The sequence below is a fragment of the Gadus macrocephalus genome, chromosome 5 (genome assembly GCF_031168955.1).
Source record: "Gadus macrocephalus chromosome 5, ASM3116895v1".
Classification (NCBI taxonomy): Eukaryota; Metazoa; Chordata; class Actinopteri; order Gadiformes; family Gadidae; genus Gadus; species Gadus macrocephalus.
In genome coordinates this window covers 1,865,354-1,885,636 of record NC_082386.1, presented here as the reverse complement: position 1 = coordinate 1,885,636, position 20,283 = coordinate 1,865,354, and the positions used below count along the sequence as shown (strand labels likewise).

At 43.5% G+C, this 20,283-nt stretch overlaps 2 protein-coding genes across 3 annotated transcripts in view; one reads left to right on the top strand and one right to left on the bottom strand.

The window, feature by feature from the left end:
- atp10d (ATPase phospholipid transporting 10D) overlaps positions 1-4,677 on the bottom strand; it is a 56,823-nt gene extending 52,146 nt beyond the window's left edge. For both annotated transcript variants that reach the window (XM_060051132.1, XM_060051133.1), the window contains exons 1-2: positions 4,354-4,677; positions 1,710-2,111 (exon numbers count right to left, since the gene is read on the bottom strand). In XM_060051132.1, the coding sequence (XP_059907115.1) occupies positions 1,710-1,987 (278 nt within the window). In that variant the 5' untranslated portion in view covers positions 1,988-2,111; positions 4,354-4,677. The remainder of the gene's footprint in view (positions 1-1,709; positions 2,112-4,353) is intronic.
- Positions 4,678-4,815: 138 nt separating this feature from the next.
- commd8 (COMM domain containing 8) lies at positions 4,816-14,321 on the top strand. Its single transcript, XM_060051186.1, has 5 exons — positions 4,816-4,966; positions 6,214-6,369; positions 6,707-6,859; positions 12,450-12,605; positions 13,291-14,321. The coding sequence occupies exons 1-5, from the start codon at positions 4,925-4,927 to the stop codon at positions 13,309-13,311; spliced, it is 528 nt and encodes a 175-aa protein (XP_059907169.1). The 5' UTR covers positions 4,816-4,924; the 3' UTR covers positions 13,312-14,321.
- The last annotated feature ends 5,962 nt before the right edge of the window (positions 14,322-20,283 follow it).

Genomic DNA, 20,283 nt, shown 5'->3' with positions numbered 1-20,283 from the left:
GCATGCCTGACCTCTTTAGTAGAATAAAGAGATTCAGCGGAGCCGTCGCATTTTCAACAGAATGAAACCCAATAAACCGCCAATGTGTGCAGGGTCCGGGAGGGTAAATTGGGGTTCTAGCTCAAGCTGGCAATTTACTTCGGGAATCATGCTTGAGTAAGGTACAGGGGAACTCTGCCTAGTGTGAGTGCGAGTGCACTCACACTAGACCATCTGGCCGTGGCCGTTGGCCGTCGCAACTGTGGCCTGGCCATGGTAGGCTCTTGTACATACGTCATCCCGTCGTAAGTAACACGTCATCACCAAGCGTCCGCTGCATGGACCATAATAAAGTCTGCCGCCAGTCAGACTTTTAACAACAATGGACAACAACACAGAGAACACAGAGAACACTTTGCTGAGTCTGTTGCTTATTTGGAGCCGTTCTCAGATAGAGACCACTCGCACTGCTGACAAGCGTAAACATCGCATGACGCCATGTTTACCGTTTAATGGGAAAGATATTATTATGTCCATGGTCGTCGCATGGACTATACGTCATCCAGCTCAGGTTGCGTAGCCGTGATATGAAAATCTATAAAAAGTCAAACACTAAGGGTGCACTCACACTAGGCCATCTGGCCCTGGCCGTCGGCCGTTTTCACACCTAACTGTGCTCAAATGGCCCAATTGTTCTCTGGCCTGCACACAAGCCATCTGGCCGTGGCCGTTGGCCGTCGCAACTGTGGCCTGGCCACGGTAGGCTCTTGTAAATACGTCATCACGTCGTAACACGTCATCACCAAGCGTCCGCTGCATGGACCATAATAAAAGCTGTTTCTCAATTCCTAGTACGCGTACTACGTACTCGCGGACTTGGAAGTTCGTACTTGGCAAGTCCGGACTTCAAGTACACACTTCCGAGGACGGGACTACGCACCTGCAATTGGAACAGCAGCGGACTCGATGACGTCACCAGCTCAGCTCGTCTGTTAACTGTGCTACAGCCTCATGTAGGCATATAACTACTGAACAATACAAACAAATTATATCAAACAAAACACCAGCTTCTTTAGTTTTAAAATAGTAGGCTATATTAATATTTTGAATGAATATAAATGAAAAGTTATGCGTATTCACAGGCCTGCCTTAACCTGCCATTGGGCCCTGGGCCTGAGAGGTTTCGTAGGCCCCCTGAGAGGGGATCTTACAATGAAGATGTGTAACTTTTTTCTGCAGCTCATGATAGGCCCCCCGATCGGCGTAGGCCCTTGCGTATTCACACGGCAAGCCAGCTGTACCCTACATATAAACAATCAGTGGCTTGAAAAAGATTGTATGAGATTGCCGTTTCTCAATTTTCACATATAGCCGTGCTTGTGCGCGTGTCGGCTCATTAGCATCTAAAACGTAGCGGCCCGTACCGTAGCAGCACACCTCTCCCAAGTGGCCAAATTGGCCTGGCCTGGCCAGACTGGCCACACTCACACTGGCAGATTTGAGCACGGTTGGGTGTGAAAACGGCCACGGCCACGGCCAGATGGCCTAGTGTGAGTGCACCCTTAGCGTTTGACTTTTTATAGATTTTCATATAGATTTTATGGTCCAGTATTTCACTCCTATATTGTATTGCCGGTGTTTTATTTACTTAAGTGTCTCAAAAAGCAATTTCTTTATACAATGTAGAGTAGACTTTTCAGGCTTCAACTAAAATTTTATAAATGGATAACCTGCGAAATTGCTGGAAGAGGTTGATGGGGATGAAGGTCAGCAGGCTGTACTTGGTGGTGCGGATGGCGTTGCCCTGGTACTCCCTGGATATGGCCCGGTATTCGGCCTGGTAGGGCCCGCGCCGGGCGATCACCGTTCTCCGCTTCCCACTCAGCCTGCACGTCGCGGGGCAGCCGCCCGCCCCAAGCGGCCCATCAGGGGCTGAGTACCAGCCGCGAGCTCCGCCCTGATCCACCATCTGCTGACAGCGCTGCCCGAGCCAATGGAGGCGCTCCATGATGAGCCTCTTCACTTCAGTGGGGATATCCCCACCAGGCGTTACCGTGGGGCGTGGCCGCTGCTCCACTTCCCCCCCCCCTCTCAGTGATGGATGGCTAAGGGGATTTCACATGGCTGTCATCCTATGAAAACAGGACACACAGGGTGTGTTCGAAACCGCCTACTTGCTTACTGCTTACTACCTACTAAATATTTGGCTTACTTCTCGAATCCTTAAATAATGATTGAGTAATCCATTTGAGTAATCGACGTTCAGAAGACCGTCCTTACTTAACCACCTCAGATGACGTGAAACAAATGACGTGTCAATAACCTACCGACCGGGCGCCGTTAATAAACATTATAAATAAATATATAAACGTCACATTTAACGTCACAGTACACCTTCAACCTAAGGATTTGCGGTGATATGTTAAAACAATTGTTAAACAATTATTAAAAGCACTGCTGCTGCGGCTCCCCGTTTAGCGCCATTGCTTCCACTGTTCTTTTGAATAGACGCAGTGCATTCTGGGGCAGTTTAGTACGTCTAGTAAGCTAGCGATGCTTACTCAAAATCTTTCCGGAAGTAGAAGACATTCGATTACTACTCGCTTACCTAAACTCGCTTACTAAGTTCTCGCTTACTCAATTTGACGTCATAGTTAGTAGGAGTAGTAAGCAAGTACGCGGTTTCGAACACACCCACAGACAACAGTGGGGTAATTCGCTGCTGATTGAATGTGTACATGATGCACATATCCAAAATAATGAAATACTTTCAAGATAAAAAATGATAATAAATTATCTTATAAGAAATGTATTCTATACGAGTCATGTGACAAATGTATTAGCCTAGCCAGATAGAAAAAGAAGTACACAAATAGAAACAAATATTCAAGCCAAGTTACTACAAACATAAGGTCACAAAACCTATAACCTCATGGTATGAAGATAAAAGCTATTAGCCTACTTCAGCTTTATAAGCAAGCCTTTGAGGAGTCGTATTACTTAGTGTATTACACGGCTCTTCTCAATGCTGTGGAACGCTCCTTTCACTTGCATGGGCCTTCACAACTTCCAGCGGTGAATAATTTTTTTGATAATTCACCGTTGCTAAGCATATAATGACCGCTGTCGACGAAAGTGGATTTCTTTGCCGTCTTTCGTAGCACTCCGCAAATAGTCCGGTAACTTATCAACCCCAGCATACTCGGTTGCTAAGCGACGACAACGTCTTTGGCGGACTATTTCTCTGCTGATCAACACTACGAATGCTGGGTTACAATTAAATCGTAAAAAGACACACCGTATGAAGTTATTTTTTGGTTTTGGCAATTAGCAGTGTAATATGCGGGATGAGGTAGGTCTATAGAACGTCGCCGGTCATTATCGAAAATAAGCACCTTCAGGGCAAAGCAAGACACCTCCAATTCGGGTCGGTGTCCGGTTCGCCCTGTTGCGGCTTTTTTCCCCGATAATGACCGGCGTTCTAAACATTATCCCCTCACATAGTCGACCCCCCTGAAACAGTCTGTCTTTGACTCTAACCTGACTGTATTTGAATTTGTCATGTCTTCAGAAATGTGTATATTTGGTGTATGTGTTTATTTTATGAAATTTATCTTAGATGGCGCCATATTAAATCCACAAAATACTATTTAAAAAACGAATTCATCAACAATACTAAATATTAGATGGTTGCACTTGCATCCCTATATATATGTGCCTTTCTGGCTATGCAAATTAGTTGGCCAATTTTTTGCACATACGAGGGAGATATCCAACATCGACGTCAATGACAACATCTAACAATGTCTCTGCTCTGGGAGGAAAACCTTATCCCTCTGGTAGTGTCCATGTGGAGGTATAATATAATGATGACTCACATAGTTCATACGAAGGTATGCCTGAAGTATATAGGAAGGTATGCCTGCAGTAGATATGAAGGTATGCCTGCAGTAGATATGAAGGTATGCCTGCAGTAGATAAGAATGAATGCCACAATTCCGACCATGGCAGAAAACGACCGGTTACCTGATAATAGGTAGGCCTACCGCCTTTTGATGGCCACACCCATTTCCGCCTAAATCCATATTAGGGAATACGTCTATAACATTGAGGGTTGAGAATACTATAGTTTATATTATGGATACTTATGGTAGTTCTCGACGTTATTCATTTATAGTTAATGCTTCATACTTCATAAATCAACTATGCCGTCTTTCATGTGCATTCAAGTAATATTAGTATTAAGTAAAGTCATAACTTGTACGGTCATTCATTCACCAGTGTTAAAGGCCAAGTCTATGCAAAAAAAATAGGACGGCACTTTGTCATCCTCATGTGTCGGACAAAAAGCAAAAACACTGAAACAGAACTCACCGTGCTCGGTGTGCGAGGACGTGGATTCATCTGTGAGAGTTTCTTAGTTGTTTTTAACACGTTAAATGTCCATACGGTAGGCTACTTAGAGAACTAGGATCTAGTGTACAGCCCTAGTGTTTCTACTGTACACAGGGACCAACACCCATTGCAAACAAAGCGGAGTGCTCTCACTTTCACTCCTTCATCCCAATGACCTGTCTGCGCTCATCATACCATCACATTTATAAGTGTCCCAAATGACCACTTAGTGTTCCAACTAGCACTAAAATATAATATAAAGAAAATATAAAATATAATACTAGCTCTAAAATAAAACTAGTGCACAACTCTGGATGTACAGACCAGACTCTACTCTCATCGTGAATGTGTATATACTATATACTATATATATATATATCAGTCAGCCTCCGCCCTAAATGGTTAATTCATCTTGTTTCTTAAACCTTATCGTTGTACCATAATCCATCGTACGGTCACCAGGAACCCGTGCTGTCACATGGTCACAGTCACCTGATCACAGTCACGTGTGATCGCAGTCACATGACCGAAGGCGGACCTAAAGGAAACCATGCTGTCCCTGAAGAAGGTTCCGACCGCAGAATGTCACCGTGTGAGTATTATTATTATATTATAAGTTGTTATGTATCCGTGATTATGATAGTTTTAGCGACAATTATGACACAACCAACAGACGCCATTCCCTCAATGCAGTGCATTATATAAGTATTACAATTAAGTCGTTTTAATTTGGACTTGGACTTAGTATCAAAATATAAATTGAATCTGATTGTTTTCAATGACGATAAACTCACCGATGTTGAACCTTTACGGACAGCCCGGGTCGTTCTCTTTGTGTCGACGTGCCTTTTGGTTCTGAAGGGATCAATGATCGATGTGTTTGATCAACTGTCAACGCTTGAGACATATCGATATGTCTTCATCTATATAGGGCATTATGCTGAAGGAATTATACTCTAAAAATCCTGTTATCATGTCCTAAATAAATCTATAAATAATAAATATTAATATGGTGAAAAAAGTAAGATGACGTTATCTGGTACAACAGGGAGGCTCTGAGGGGGGTATTCCATTTATTAAAGTTAATGGAATCGAATTAATGGCATAGCACGACTGTTAAAGGGGACCTATTATGCATTTTTGACTTTTATGACCTATAAACGTTGTTATAATGATTGATAGTCATGTTTAACCATACTAAAGTGTCAAATAATGACCTACATGCATTTCGACGTACTCCCTTTTTTGTGTATGGTTAAACATGACTATCAATCATTATAACAACGTTTAGAGGTCATTAAAGTCGAAAAAGCATAATAGGTCCCCTTTAAACAATAAAACATGGAGTCAAAAGCACATGGCTGTGCGTGCCTATAGCTCCAGGAGCCAATGCATAAGATTCAAGCATGGAGGCAGATTTATATCGTTTTGCCATATAATTGTGACTGATGATATGAATGTTCTTCAGTTGAACGCGTCAGAAAATAAAGATAGAAAGCAGCGTTAAAGTAAATGTAGGGTTGTATGAGGTGTTTGGTCAAAATGAGCACCGGGTTGTTTATTCACTTACAACATACTGGTTAATCAAGCAGCACACTATTTTGTTCTTTGTTGTCTGTTGCTTTATAGCTTCTTGCAAGGTATTCGTAACGAAATAACAAAATAAAGCAATAACAAATTCTCCCACTGAAACTGATTATTGTAAATGTGTGAGCACTGCTCCACTGTGATGTCAATGGACCGTTTGACATCCGATCTAAATCGCTTTTGTTGAACGATGGAGTGTGCCGTGTTAAATATGAAACAATGACATACAATGAAGGGCTCTCCCTGATCCAGCTCTGTCACAGAGTGGTGGACGAGATCTGCAGGGGTGAACCTCCGAGCCTGGTGGACTACAGTGATACCTGGAGCCTGGTGGAGTGGCTGGACCTGAAGGACTGCCTGACGTCTCTCCTCCTGAAGATGGTGGGGGACGGGTCCTCTGATGAACAGGTGAAGTAACCATGCAGTTATTTAAGTGCAGTAGCCATTTGAAATGGGGTGATATTTGGACGTTTGGAAGGTTCCAGTTGTGTACTTCTAGTTTGACACATTCTGAGGGATTACATTTAACCTCTGTGATGAAATGTTGTTACCTTCATGAAAATCAGTTTCAATCCATACAATCTGAGATATTTGTTCTTGCCAGTGTGTCCTGTTCTATCAGATGTTCAGTATGGTGGGATAATGAATCAGGCTATAGAGGAGTGTTTCTTACCATCCCGCTGTGAGGCTTCATGGAGAGCCATAAACCAGCAGTAACCCGACCCCTTTCACCTTCATGGTGTAGGTGTTGGCGGGGCTGAGCGACGTGGGCCCTGGCTACGGTGAGGCTGTCCTGAGTGTGCTGGAGGCCCGGCGAGAGGAGCTCCGAAAGGCTCTGCTCCAGAGGACCCACCTGATGTCCAGCGCCAATCTGCAGGACTTTGACTGGCAGTTAAAGGTACCTCACCACCCAACCTCTTTCCCTGCTGCTTTAGGAAGGCCTCATTCTCCCTGCTGCGCTCAGTGAAGCTGTTTCCATCTTCAGGCCCTTCTGTCCATCGGGATCCTTCATGAGGTTATGGACAACACCAGTCGGGGGGGGATGAAACCGTTGGAATTGCTACTTTTACTTGACATTTAGGGCATTGAGCAAGCGCTTTTCCCCGGGGCGACTTACAATGAATACTTTTGTCAGAAGAAGGAGAAGCAACAATATATCTCTGTCGGTACAGTAAGGATGTTCATAGAACCAAGTGCCAAGCACTAACAATCGCATTCCTGCATACAACAAAGATAGCTAGGACAAGATGCTACACAATGCTAAGTACTACCTTTAAGTGCCAGGACGTACAACATACCATGTCAAACCGACCTTTTATCAAAATAGATTCTCAAAATGTTTTCTGCCAAACGCAATCAGCATTAGCCTGGCTCCACCCGCCTAAGTACTTCCCCTCAATTTTAATTTGGGGGTCTGCGGTATGTTAATGGGTTTTCTCCGTCCGAATTTTCTGCGTCCAATCGGCGAACAGAAGGAGTGGCTGAGAACAATGACGTTAAAGTCAGCTCTCGTTGACGGACATCTTCACGCACAGTGTTTGGTTTGTTTTAGCCAGCGCGCAACGTGATTCCCAGCATAACGTTAGCGATTGGTGATGGTAGATACGGAGTGGCACTGGGCAGATCCAATAGTTTTAAACTTCAACAGACACCCTTCAAGTGAGTTAGTTTGTCAATTGAGTAGGTCCAGACTCTCTGTGCAAATGAAATGAAGTACGAGTCTGGTAGGACCAGGCTAATTCAGCATGGCATCGCCTGGGAAATTAACATACAAGTACTTTCCAAAATGCCCACTCAAAGACCAGAGTTTTATGGCGCGTTTCCACTGCAGGGTGCGGAACGGATCGGATCGCAAAGGTGCGGGTCGGGTCGCGTTTCCACCGCCAAAAGTGGGCGTGACCTGGACTTTGCCGTACCCGTTCCGGCCCCGTTCTGGGGTACCGCAAACGAGACGAGACGCCTGAAAGGGTCCCGTGAAATTCTAGCTACACCCCCCCTCCGTTGATTGGTCGACAGAATCGTCACTTCCGGGTGACGCGGGGATAAAAACTAGGGCCCGACCGATATTGATTTTTGAGTGCCGATGCCGATGCCGATTATTTTCAGAGAAAAATTACGATTACGATTTAATCGGCCGATTTAAAAAAAAAAAAAAAAAAAAAAATATATATATATATATAAAACGTAGTTTTTGATACCTTAAATATACTTTCAACACTTTTGACGAATATGTGAATTGAATGCAGAACCTTTGAGTGTTTTAGAATACATTTACAGTAAAAAATTAGTGTAATGTAAAATGTAAAATAAATAACTAACTCCCAATGTGCTGCGCTCGTGAGCAGTGACTAACACGTGCGTGCTGAGCAGTATGGTCTCACCGTTAGAGTCTACAGTATAACAAATTAACATGGCCTGGGACCTAAAGAAAAACAGGCACAACATGCTCAAACAACGCGTCTTGTGTACATTGGTGAGGTGAGCGCGCAGCTGCCTGAGCGAGCGTGCTTTCATGTTGTATGGTAAAATTCAATCTCCTCTTTTTTACTCCAGCTAAAGTTGTTAGTTAGCAAGGCGAGTAGGAGCGCAATCTGCAGGATACTAATCGCAATAACATAAAAAATAAAAAATAAAATAAATAAAATAAAAAAAAAATCGGTTGTAATCTGCGTCTTTTTGGCCGATGCCGATTATTTTCAAAAAGGCTATAATCGGCCGATTAAATCGGCAGGCCGATAAATCGGTCGGGCCCTAATAAAAACAAACGAACAGTAGCCTTGAGGTATTATTCTTTACAATTAACTTTAAGAATGCAGACGTTCGTCTGCATTCTTGGGGAGGAAGACGTTTTTTACGATGTTTATGTAGCTGCCGCGGCGATCGACATCCGGCCTACCACAAAGGGTACTGTCGGCAGTGGAAACGCGACCTCGGAACTGAGCTGGGCTATACCGCCCCCTCCCTACCGCACCTTTGCGATCCGATCCGTTCCGCACCCTGCAGTGGAAACGCGGCATTATGTGGCCACATTATTGGCAGAGTTTTCAAGGCAGGAGAGGCAGAACAAGGGACAAATGTTATTGGTTCTGAATGGTTTGATCTCCCAGAGTGGTGTCTTTATGGGATATGTTCCCTACCGCCATTACTTCACAAAACATGGCTTGGTTTTCTTTTTTTAAATCCGATGATTTTATGACTTGTTTTGCTGCTCTTGTTAAGCACATTGTTAAGTGCTAAACAAATAAAGATTATAAAAGGCAATGTAAGCATTTCGCTACATATTATTGGGCATGATTGTCTCATCTCATTTTCTTCCGCTTATCCGGGGTCGGGTCGCGGGGGGAGCAGCTCAAGCAGGGGGCCCCAGACTTCCCTTTCCCGGGCCACATTGACCAACTCTGACGGGGGGATCCCGAGGCGTTCCCAGGCCAGTGTTGAGATATAATCTCTCCACCTAGTCCTGGGTCTTCCCCGAGGTCTCCTCCCCACTGGACGTGCCTGAAACACCTCCCAAGGAAGGCGCCCAGTGGGCATCCTTACCAGATGCCCGAACCACCTCAGCTGACTCCTTTCTAAGTAAAGGAGCAGCGGCTCTAATCCGAGTTCCTCACGGATGGCTGAGCTTCTCACCCTATCCCTAAGGGAGACGCCAACCACCCTTCTGAGAAAACTCATCTCGGCCGCTTGTACCCGCGATCTCGTCCTTTCGGTCATCACCCAGCCCTCATGACCATAGGTGAGGATAGGAACGAAGATCGACCGGTAGATCGAGAGCTTTGCCTTGCGGCTCAGCTCTCTTTTCGTTACAACGGTGCGGTAAAGCGAACGCAATACCGCCCCCGCTGCTCCGATTCTCCGGCCAATCTCACGTTCCATAGTACCCTCACTCGCGAAACAGACCCCGAGGTACTTGAACTCCTTCACTTGGGCTAAGGACTCATTTCCTACCCGGAGTAAGCAATCCATCGGTTTCCTGCTAAGAGTCATGGCCTCAGATTTAGCGGTGCTGATCCTCATCCCAGCCGCTTCACACTCGGTCTGGGGCATGATTGTGTATGTCTTAATTATAATAATTAATACATCTATTTTTATGTAACCTAGATATTTTTGTTAATGAAAATATCTTATCAATTGGCTACAGCCACAATTTATTTGCATTCGATCCTAATTTTTACTTAATAAAGATCCAACAAAAGACAGGATCGTCCCTTACATAATACCCTACTTTTAATGCTGAATTATATTTTCATATATTTTTTACAGTCTGATGTGTTCACACTCAGAAACAAGCCCCACTATCTGTCTCTGTTGTTTGTGTCTTATATTCCAGTCAGCTTGTCCAAGCCCTTTCTGGGAGACAAGGCTCCCAGTCGTGTCCATTATCATATTGTCCAATCGTGGTTATTCTAGATTGCTAATATCCGATCGCCAGGGGGCGGCTGGAGCAGATGGGGAGAATAACGTCAATTTAAAGCAATACAGTTAAAGTTACATGGATAAACATTTATAAAATCAGTGTACATTTGATTTGAAAAAGGAAATGTAAAACATTGAATAGTAATGTCTCTGATCAAATAGCTCAATCTTTTTTTAAAGCATGTCTGTCTGACAATATCACAGCAGCATGTTCTTCCGTTCAACATTATTATCCTATCCTTAACATCACAATCCAAATCATTTCCATAACGTTAACTACTCATATGGAGCGTAGAGCAAAGTTTTGATGAGCAGCAGGCATATGGAGAACGGTGATACAGGCTGTCCATGGAAAAGAGACGGCTGACTGGTTTAGAAACTCACTCGTGACTGGTTGATTAACGAATTAATCACCGATCCATTAATCGGTGGACGTTCTGCTCCATCAGAAACCTCTAGATCGGGGGTCGGCAATAGGCGGACCGCGGTCCGGGTCCGGACCCAACTGACGTCCTCTCCGGACCGAGACACAATTGCAACAATAATATTAATAATGCGATTTTTTTTAAATATATATACCGTATTGGTCCGAATATAAGACGGCCTTTTTCCCCCTCGAAATAGGTCTGAAAAAGTTGGGTCGTCTTATATTCGGGGTCTAGTATTCAGAGCGCAGTTTCTCTTCTTCGCCTCTCCCTTTAAATGTCAATACACATTCGCGGCCGCAGGTTGCGCCAGAAATTGGTTCCGGGAAGAAGTAGTCCAGCGTCCTTAACAACCAGACCGTTACCGCTGTTTAAAGACAGGCTGACCATTAGAGACAAGTGGCTCAAAAGTGGGTCAGGTCAATCAACAACAGCGGAGGAGCTATGATGCCAATTTTAAAATAATGGTCGTCAATAAGGCAGAGTCAAGTAACAACTGCTAAGCTGCCAAGAAGTTTGGGGTCACGGAGAGTAACGTAAGAAGATGGCGAGCACCAAAATAACGTCTCAAAGACGTCAACAGTCAGCGCAAATCCTACCGTGGTCCTCAAAGTGGCCGTTTCAGTGAGGTTGACCGGAGAGTTTTTGAATACGTCAGAGAAAACGCGCTTTGGGTGGAGCCGGTGGAAGCGGAGCAGCTGGGGAGCGATGACAGCGAGAGCAAACACAGCGGGGCAGAGGACGTGTGTGAGCGATAGAGAGAGATCGGAGGAGAAGTTTGGCGAATTTTAGTTAAGTTTAGTTAAATATGTGGCCTGTATTTTTCTATGTCATTTAAAAATGTTCCCAATGTTGCTTGATTATTGCTTGATATTAATTTTGAATCATACTGTACATATTTTGCCTTGAAAGTGCCGTGGCCTTTACTGGCATTATTATTATTGTCATTAATATAACAAGTGTTTAATTCACTGTTCTTTGTTCTGCAAATCTTTTTTTCTAAATGTTGTGTTGAAAAACGGGGGGTCGTCTTATAATCAGGGTCGTTATATTCGGACCAATACGGTACTTATATTGGCTAAATATGCCTCTGAATCATAATGCACACCTTGACTGTTGGGACATAAAACACATGCAGTCCTATATCAGTGAAAACAACGGTCATAAAAAATGTGTGATAGACCCCCGGACGGACCCAAGCTTGAGGATTTTTTTTTGAAACTGGACCCATTAGGATTTTAATTGCCTACCCCTGCTCTAGATCCTAGAGATCTGATATTACCCCTACAAACAGTAATGTTGGGGCACAGCTTCTAGAGATCTGATATTCACCTACACACAGAGCACACGCAAACTGGATCTGACCGTAGCTCTCCTCCTGCCTATCATTTCACCGTCCACTCTTCTAACATAAGCATTGTTCGAGTACCGCTGTCAATGTCTACTGCTCATGCACTGGTGTGTTACATTCAACAACCTTGTGAAGGCTTTTGTTTAGTTTATATACATTATAATTGTTTTAGTATTTATTTCATTCTGAAATGTTTCTGAGAAGTAAGTGAGAGAAAGGGCAGGAAATTAATTGAAGAATTCTCCATCTCTGACTCCCAGCTTTGTGTTGTGTTGTCTTTGTGTTATCCTCTGCAGTTAGCCTTGTCCAGTGATAAGATTTCATCACTCCAGACGCCGCTTCTCAATCTCAGCCTGTATGTGCGAGAGGAGGGAGCACTCCGGTCCGTTGCCATAGAGATGGGCAGGGAGGAGTTGAACACACTAATCAGCTCCCTAGAAGCTGCCAACAAGGTAGTGTGTGTCTCCTTGTTGCCTCTGTTTTAGTGTGTGTGTGTGTGTGTGTGTGTGTGTGTGTGTGTGTGTGTGTGTGTGTGTGTGTGTGTGTGTGTGTGTGTGTGTGTGTGTGTGTGTGTGTGTGTGTGTGTGTGTGTGTGTGTGTGTGTGTGTGTGTGTGGGCCTGATTGTCACGTATCATGCTTTTGATTCCTTCAAATATATGATTCCCTCACTCCTCCACATGACTCCCTAACTCAAAATAGAAAATTCAAGCAAAGATCCTTCTTTAGAATGACCTTGAATATTCACTTCAATATTATCTTAAATGTTACCTCTGCTCTGCTTTTGATTGTCGCCATTGGGAGATAGAAAATTGTTAACTGGTTGGACAGCACCAAATTCAATACTGTGAAATATGTCTAAACAGGATGAACACCATAGCTCTTCTGCTATATCATGTAGAAAATCAAGATTCAGCAATGTCTGTGCTCGTCACTGGCATGCGTGCAGTTCCACACAGCAACACATTTTGACATTTTCTCAGAGATATGTTGTACAAGTTTGAGCCATATTATGCCATAAAAACATCTGCTGTGTATTTCTGTAACGCCTTTACCCACTAGATGGCAGAGGGGGGTTTTGAGATTTCTGCTTTAAACGTCCATAGACACTGCTGATATTACACTCTTCGCCTTTGCAGGTAGTGCTGCAGCTGAAATAATATGCATCACACTCCGGTTCTCTGGCCAAAGGAACAGGCTGGGACGTCATCATTGTGAAATTAGCTACACTGATTTCTGTCAAAGTACATTGTCAGATTATATTGAGAATATTAGATAAATGTTTATGCTCACAAATTAGTAGTCTGAGAACCGTTTCTGCATAAGGCTCTCTTTAACTTCTAAGCATTCCCCTGCAACATATTTTGTGCAATAAATGTGTAGAAAGAATCCTTGCATTTTAATTATTTTATTGATAACTATTGCCATATCTTGGATAAATAATATTCACACTTACATTTATTAACATTGCATGTTATTCAACATGTTATTAATGATGTTGGTGACTGAAGCTTTTGTGGAAGATAGCAGACCATAACCAATGTTGGGGTGAATATATTTTAAGAATATTTAAAGTCTGGTATGGTTGGTGTGCACTTTTGTGACAACAATGAATTTAAGTATTTATGGGCAATTAGTATGGAGTGAAATATGGGACTCAATTATTAAAACCTATGTCATAAGTTTCGCATGTAAAAAAAAAAGAAATGATTAAAAAAAACTGGTTGTAAAAAAAAACATGAACTTAGTTTCTTTAATGAAATATTTACTTTAAGTATTGTTACGGCTGCCGTCTAATGTGCATTTGATGTTGAATGATTCTGTATGCAAATCCAGCTGGGTGATTCCCTTTCGATGATTGGTCCCCTCCCTACTTCCTGGACCCCATCAAAGCTACCAACGGGAGTCTCCAATCAAGCCAGCTGCACATAAATAGCATGTGTGTCCACAGTTCGGGGCGGCTGTGAACCAGTGAGCAGTCCGCCTCTTTATTGGTGCCTACCTTTTGTGGTTGCTTAGGGAATTAGAGTTTTGATATCGTTGTATTGCCTGGCTGCGATTGAGTGGTTTCAGCCAGTGTTTTTGTTAACCTTGTGTAGCTTTCTTTTGTTATAATTCTGTGTGCATGTGCACTCTTTTCAGTTGATTAAACCCCCGATTTTGACCCGAATCTGTCCATTGTCACCTATCCATTTAATTTATCATCCCAATCACGTGTTGCGGCTCTTAAAACGAGCCGGGTCGTAACAGTATGATTCCATATTTTCATCTAGGCGATATAGTCGCCTGGAAGAGGGTGCTGCTCTCAAAACTGATGCTACATAATACTGATACCAAGGTGATCACCTTCCTCTTACCAGCCGCTGTCCGACTCTTCACTAAATGCCCTGACTGTCTGGAACCCAGCGTCCTGAGCCAGCTAGGAGGTTGCCAAGGCTGTTCCACTACAACAGGGGTCTCAAACTCACGGCCCGGGGGCCAATTGAGGCCCGCGGGATGATATTTTGTGGCCCCCTACTTGACATCAAAGTTTAGTGTCAGTGCGGCCCGCGCGTTGTTGTCAAACGCACATTTTTGCTGAGACGCTTGCCACGCTTTTTTAGCACTTGTGATAGGGTGACCAGATGTCCCAGCTTTGCCGGGACAGTCCCGATTTTGAGTTGCGTGTCCTGAATCCCGACAAAAGCCAAAGGGCGCAAAAATGTCCCGGTTTCCACCAACCACTATGAAATGTCCCCTGTTGTCAGCGATTACATAGCCAATGTTATCTAATTATAGCCCGATCATTAACTTAGATTGAGTCAGTTCAGTTGTGCTACTTTCTTTTGTGGAATACTTGATGTGGCCCAGCCTGACCCAGACTACCTCCAGCGGCCTCCAGGTATGTTGAGTTTGAGACCCCTGCACTACAACATACCTGACCAACACCAGTGTTTTACAACCCCTACGCATGTTGCATACTAGGGACCACCAGTTCTAATGTATACTGTATATTATAAAGGTCTGACTTGATTCCAAGTGTGAGGAGCTCTGAATTAGACTCAGTTGACAACAGGGTTAAAACATTTGACTTTTGACGGCTCAGTCAAGGAGCATAAAATGTTAAATAAACTCCTCAGACTTTTCAACCTCCTCTCCACGTCATGTGACCCTCACACTGACACTCCCTAACTCCTCTACATGACTCCCTGACGCCTCCCGACTCCTCGTGAATCCTTAACTCCTCCTGACTCCCTAACTCCTCCTCACAACTCCCTAACTCCTCCAAATAACTCCTTAACTCCCTAAATCCTCAAAATGACTCCTTAACTCCTCCTCACGACTCACTAAATCCTCCGCAAAAATCCCTAAATCCTCCACCTGACTCCCTAACTCCTCCACATGACTCCCTAACTCCTCCACATGACTCCCTGACTCCTCCACATGACTCCCTGACTCCTCCACATGACTCCCTGACTCCTCCTCATGACTCCCTGACTCCTCCTCATGACTCCCCAGCTCGCGCTCCTCGCTCGTCCACCCACTCGCTGACGACACACACACACACACACACACACACACACACACACACACACACACACACACACACACACACACACACACACACACACACACACACACACACACAGCCAGAGATATGCAAACGATATTTCCCCGTGCTCATGAGATACTTTCTCGTGCTCACCAATAACTTTCTCGTGCTCACGAGAAACGTTATTTTTTTTATCCTATGTTCCTTTACGGGTTCAGTAGGTTCCTTACCCAGATGGTTCAAGGAAATGGAGAAAAAAAAATCAACCGCGCAGGTCGCTTGTTATTCTTGTCATCGGCAGAGCACTGTCAATCACGCACAGCCCGGTGAACGGCATATGTGATTGGAATGTCCGTCAGCAGAGAGCAACCAATAGGTTTAGAGCCAAATGGTCCCGCCCCCAGGAACGTTTTTTTTTTCTTCAGACCTTTGACTGTCAGGAGTTTCAAAATGAATGCGCGACAGAACACTGCCAATAATCGCGTGACTCAAAGCTTGCGCCTGTGTGGTCAAATCTCTGAAAAGTCAGTGCTGAAAAGTCAGTTCTGAAATACCTTTACAGGTTCTTAAAAATAAATATTCAACCTTTCAAAACTTAATTCTCAATGTATGAACACCTGTTTGCAGAATCCCATCTACAAGGTTTCAAAACCGGGAAACAATGAAATACACTGTTAGAACAGTGCCAGATTTGAAACTCTGCAAATGCGCTGGTAAAATGTTTTGAATTTTGAAAATATGTTTGTGAAAAAAAAAATACTTTGAAAATGTGTTGGTGAAAATGATGAAGAAGATAAAATAGAACACAAAATCATGTTTGCAGATGTTCGAATTTTTTAAGGTTATAATCTCTTTTTTCAGTGTTGCAAAACCTTTTTTACAAGGTGTTGAGTTTTCAAACCCAGACTTACAAGCCTTTGAAACTTTTTTTTTCAGGTTTGAATTATGGCAGGATACTGGCTCCATAGTAAATGTGTAGCAAAAGTATTCGTATCCGTAGATGCCAGAGCGTCCGTGGGCGGGACAAAATAGTTCCGCCCATCATTTCCTAATCCAATGAAAATCGCCGGCAGGGATGCATTTCTCAAATTATACTGGGATCCACCGCGTGCCAACAATGGAGCTATAAAGATCGCAGCATACTATTTGCGCGGGATACGTTTCTTTCTGGAGAAGTGAAGAGGGCGTCCTATGAACGGAGGTGGGTATCCTACATTATGTTAAATGAAATTACTAGATCAAGTGAATTCCCCCCGAAGTATTTGTTACGTATTTTAAGCACATAAGCTGCCCCCACATAGCCATTAGGAAGGACCGAACATATAAGCCGTAAATACTGTACGTAGCCACAAGGGGAGCAGGACCTTACTGAAGGCTGCAATAGCTACTCCACAGAAGGCAGCACCTCAGACAGGTGAGGAAGCAGAGGCTAATACGTCACATAGGCCACGCCCACTTCACATAGGCCACGCCCACTTGACGGGCAATAGCGCGTGATTCAGTTGGAGGGGGCAGAGATCAATAGGTAGACGGCGGAGAGCCACCGGGCCTAAGCCCGGGGGGCTTGAAGTAGATCACGGTATTTTCCTCTCCACGCGTTAGATACAATTCCCTCCCTTAAGCTTCATAGTTATCATACCGAAACATGCCTACTTTAACAAATAAAGTGAGTTAAAAGCGACCAAGGATTGGATCACTTTCTTCAAGAAATAACGCATCATATTGCATTAACATTTCTGAATTTATGTTATGGCGACCATTAAAAAACATTGAAGGACATTTGCGGCATGTTAATGAAATACTTTCGGGGGAATTCACTTGAACTAAGTCATTTCTTTTAACATAATGACTTAATGACAGTACAAATGTACTGTTACACATTTGACTTTAGAGTACACATGCAAAATAAATATATATGACTTCAAATTTACTGTGACTTTAGTGTACGCATTCAAATTCTGCAGTTACAGGTGCTAAAGACTTTTGCTACTAGAATACCTTCATACACTGACTCCTCCACATAACTCCCTGACTCCTCCACATGACTCCCTAACTCCTCCACATAACTCCCTAACTCCTCCACATGACTCCCTAACTCCTCCACATGACTCCCTGACTCCTCCTCATGACTCCCTGACTCCTTCTCATGACTCCCTAACTCCTCCAAATGACTCCCTAACTCCTCCACATGGCTCCCTGACTCCTCCTCATGACTCCCTGACTCCTCCTCATGACTCCCTGACTCCTCCACATGACTCCCCAACTCCTTCTGAATCAGTCTCTTCCACGGGACTCGAAAGAGAGCCATGAGATGAGTCTCCTCAATGAGAGAATGTGTGTGGTCTCTTCTTGATTCAGATGATGGGCAAATGTCATATCAAGTCTTTACAGGTTTACAGGACATGATTAGTCGGAAGAAAATTTGTTTAGTTTTTTTACATTCTTCGACTTCGACTGAGCACAGTAAAAAGTCTAAATGTTTCACCCACATTGTCAACTGAATCTAATTGTAATGTTTAAAGGTAACGGAAAACTACCGCAGTTTGACTAACTTTGTTTCGATAAATCATTGCAATTAAAAAATGGAACTGGGATGGATGCGTTGGATTTTTTAAATGTAATAACACTGATGATTGGTGATTATAAAAAAAAAGGCATACAGCTCCATTTGTTTTAAGTATACGATTTTCAATAGATGAAGGCATTGGCTGGACAACTGTTGTGCCATCCTCCAATAGCAGAGCACACAACCATCGCACTTTTTTGATCATTGGGAGAGGTTTCATCTAAAGTAGCAGAAGCACAACAAAACACAGAATTAAATGTGCATTCTAAATTTACGGTCTACATAAGTGCTGGTGGTCCCTAGTATGCAACATGCGTAGTAAAACATTGGTGTGAGTCAGGTATGTTGTGGTGGAACAGCCTTGGCACCCTCCCTGGCTCAAGTCGCTAGCTTCCAGCCAGAGTCTGATAGCATCAGTTTGGAGAGCATTCATCTCTCTGCCATCTCTGCCTGCCAATACTCCATCCTGGGCTCGTCAGGAGCTTCAGGTTCTTCATCATCAGGCCCCCTCACCCGGGCAACCCCCTGGTGGATCAGGCCCCAGCTTGTATTCCAGCAGCATTCGCCCATGGGTACATCAAATGGCTTCAAATATGTCTATTAAATGAGAGATAACGAACTCGGACACAAGAGGAACGAGATATGCTTGTTCAAAGTTTGCATTTTTGCACAATTGCTATAGCACCACTTTTGGGCCAATCAGTTATTTTATTTTATTATTTGTTAATATTTTCTCAGCCTCTACATCTGTAGAAAGTTTCATAAAAAGCGTGCGAGTCGTTTAGGCAGTGTAAGTCAAACGTGGCGGAAAAATGATAAAAGCAACAAATACAATAGGTTACCTTCGCACTTTGAGGTTGGCTACCTAATAAATGAACACTATGAGGTGTAGCAGTAAATAAACGATCAGCCCCTCTACTAAGCACTCCTGTTGCAGTTGTTTAAGGTTAAGCAGAACAAAAAAATAATATTAAGCAGCATCATCTAACTAGCTACATTCATAAGGTACCTTGTTGTATGCGTCTCAATAACCTCCACAGGTAAAGAAAACAATGATGATCGTTGCTACTACTAAAAGATACCGTATATCGTCTTATTATAGAGGGATTATCAGTCTACGTCACTCTACGTCACTCCCTGCTCTACACGCATCCGTTTGCAGGAAGAGACGAGAGCACAATCATGTCTTGTTGTGCGGTTGGTTGCACAACCCCTTTTAATAAGACTGATTATCCCATTTATTCTACTTCTTGCTTGCCAACATAATAAAACAATTAAATACTTTAATAATTATTCTTTTTCTTATTCGTATTGCATTCTTATTAAATGTATACTCTGTTTGAGTTCATCTCCCTCCAAAATTTTTTCCCCTTTAATTACGATCGATCAAACATGTTTTTGACACCTCAAAGGGCATTAACCGGCTTATACCATAGTCACTTGCCAAAGAAAAGAAATTAAGATCATTCATTTATATTTTCATGCGTTTTACAATCCAAATATAAATAGGACGGACCGTAGCTACGACTTGGCAACGGGAGGTATTCTTGTCCAGGCTAGCCAGAGAGCTAACGTTATGGATTGTGCATATTTATAATTCGAAATTCGTCCCAGCCTTTATACCACAGATACTCTTGGGTCTATAGCATATAACCGCATTGTCTGATTATAGTTTAATTCATTTTTCATCAATTTACCAGCTCTCGTTTTGAAGAATAATCACCGCGTCATTGGTTTCGCGACGCGTCTATTCTTTCAACATAAAGGGCCCTATCTTGCATCCGGCGCAATTGACTTAATCACTGGCGCATCATGTGTCGTTGCTAGTTTGCAACTGGCGCAGAGCGTTCTTTTCCCTCCTGCGCCACGCGTCGGTAAATTAGGGAATGATCTTGCGCCCCAAGGGGCGGTTCGGCGAAAGGAGGAGCCGTGTTCTGGCGCAAAACTTCCCTGGTGCTATTTTGCTTTTTCAGAAACCACTTGCGCCACAAACCAGGAAATACCTGGTTTAAAGTCAGTGGCGCATTGTTCAGA

Excerpts from the sequence above, each read along its gene's own strand:
- commd8 (XM_060051186.1), top strand. The coding sequence starts at position 4,925 with ATGCTGTCCCTGAAGAAGGTTCCGACCGCAGAATGTCACCGT. Across the intron at positions 4,967-6,213 it reads CGACCGCAGAATGTCACCGT|CTCTGTCACAGAGTGGTGGA; the intron begins GTGAGTATTATT and ends TCCCTGATCCAG. Across the intron at positions 6,860-12,449 it reads ACTTTGACTGGCAGTTAAAG|TTAGCCTTGTCCAGTGATAA; the intron begins GTACCTCACCAC and ends TATCCTCTGCAG.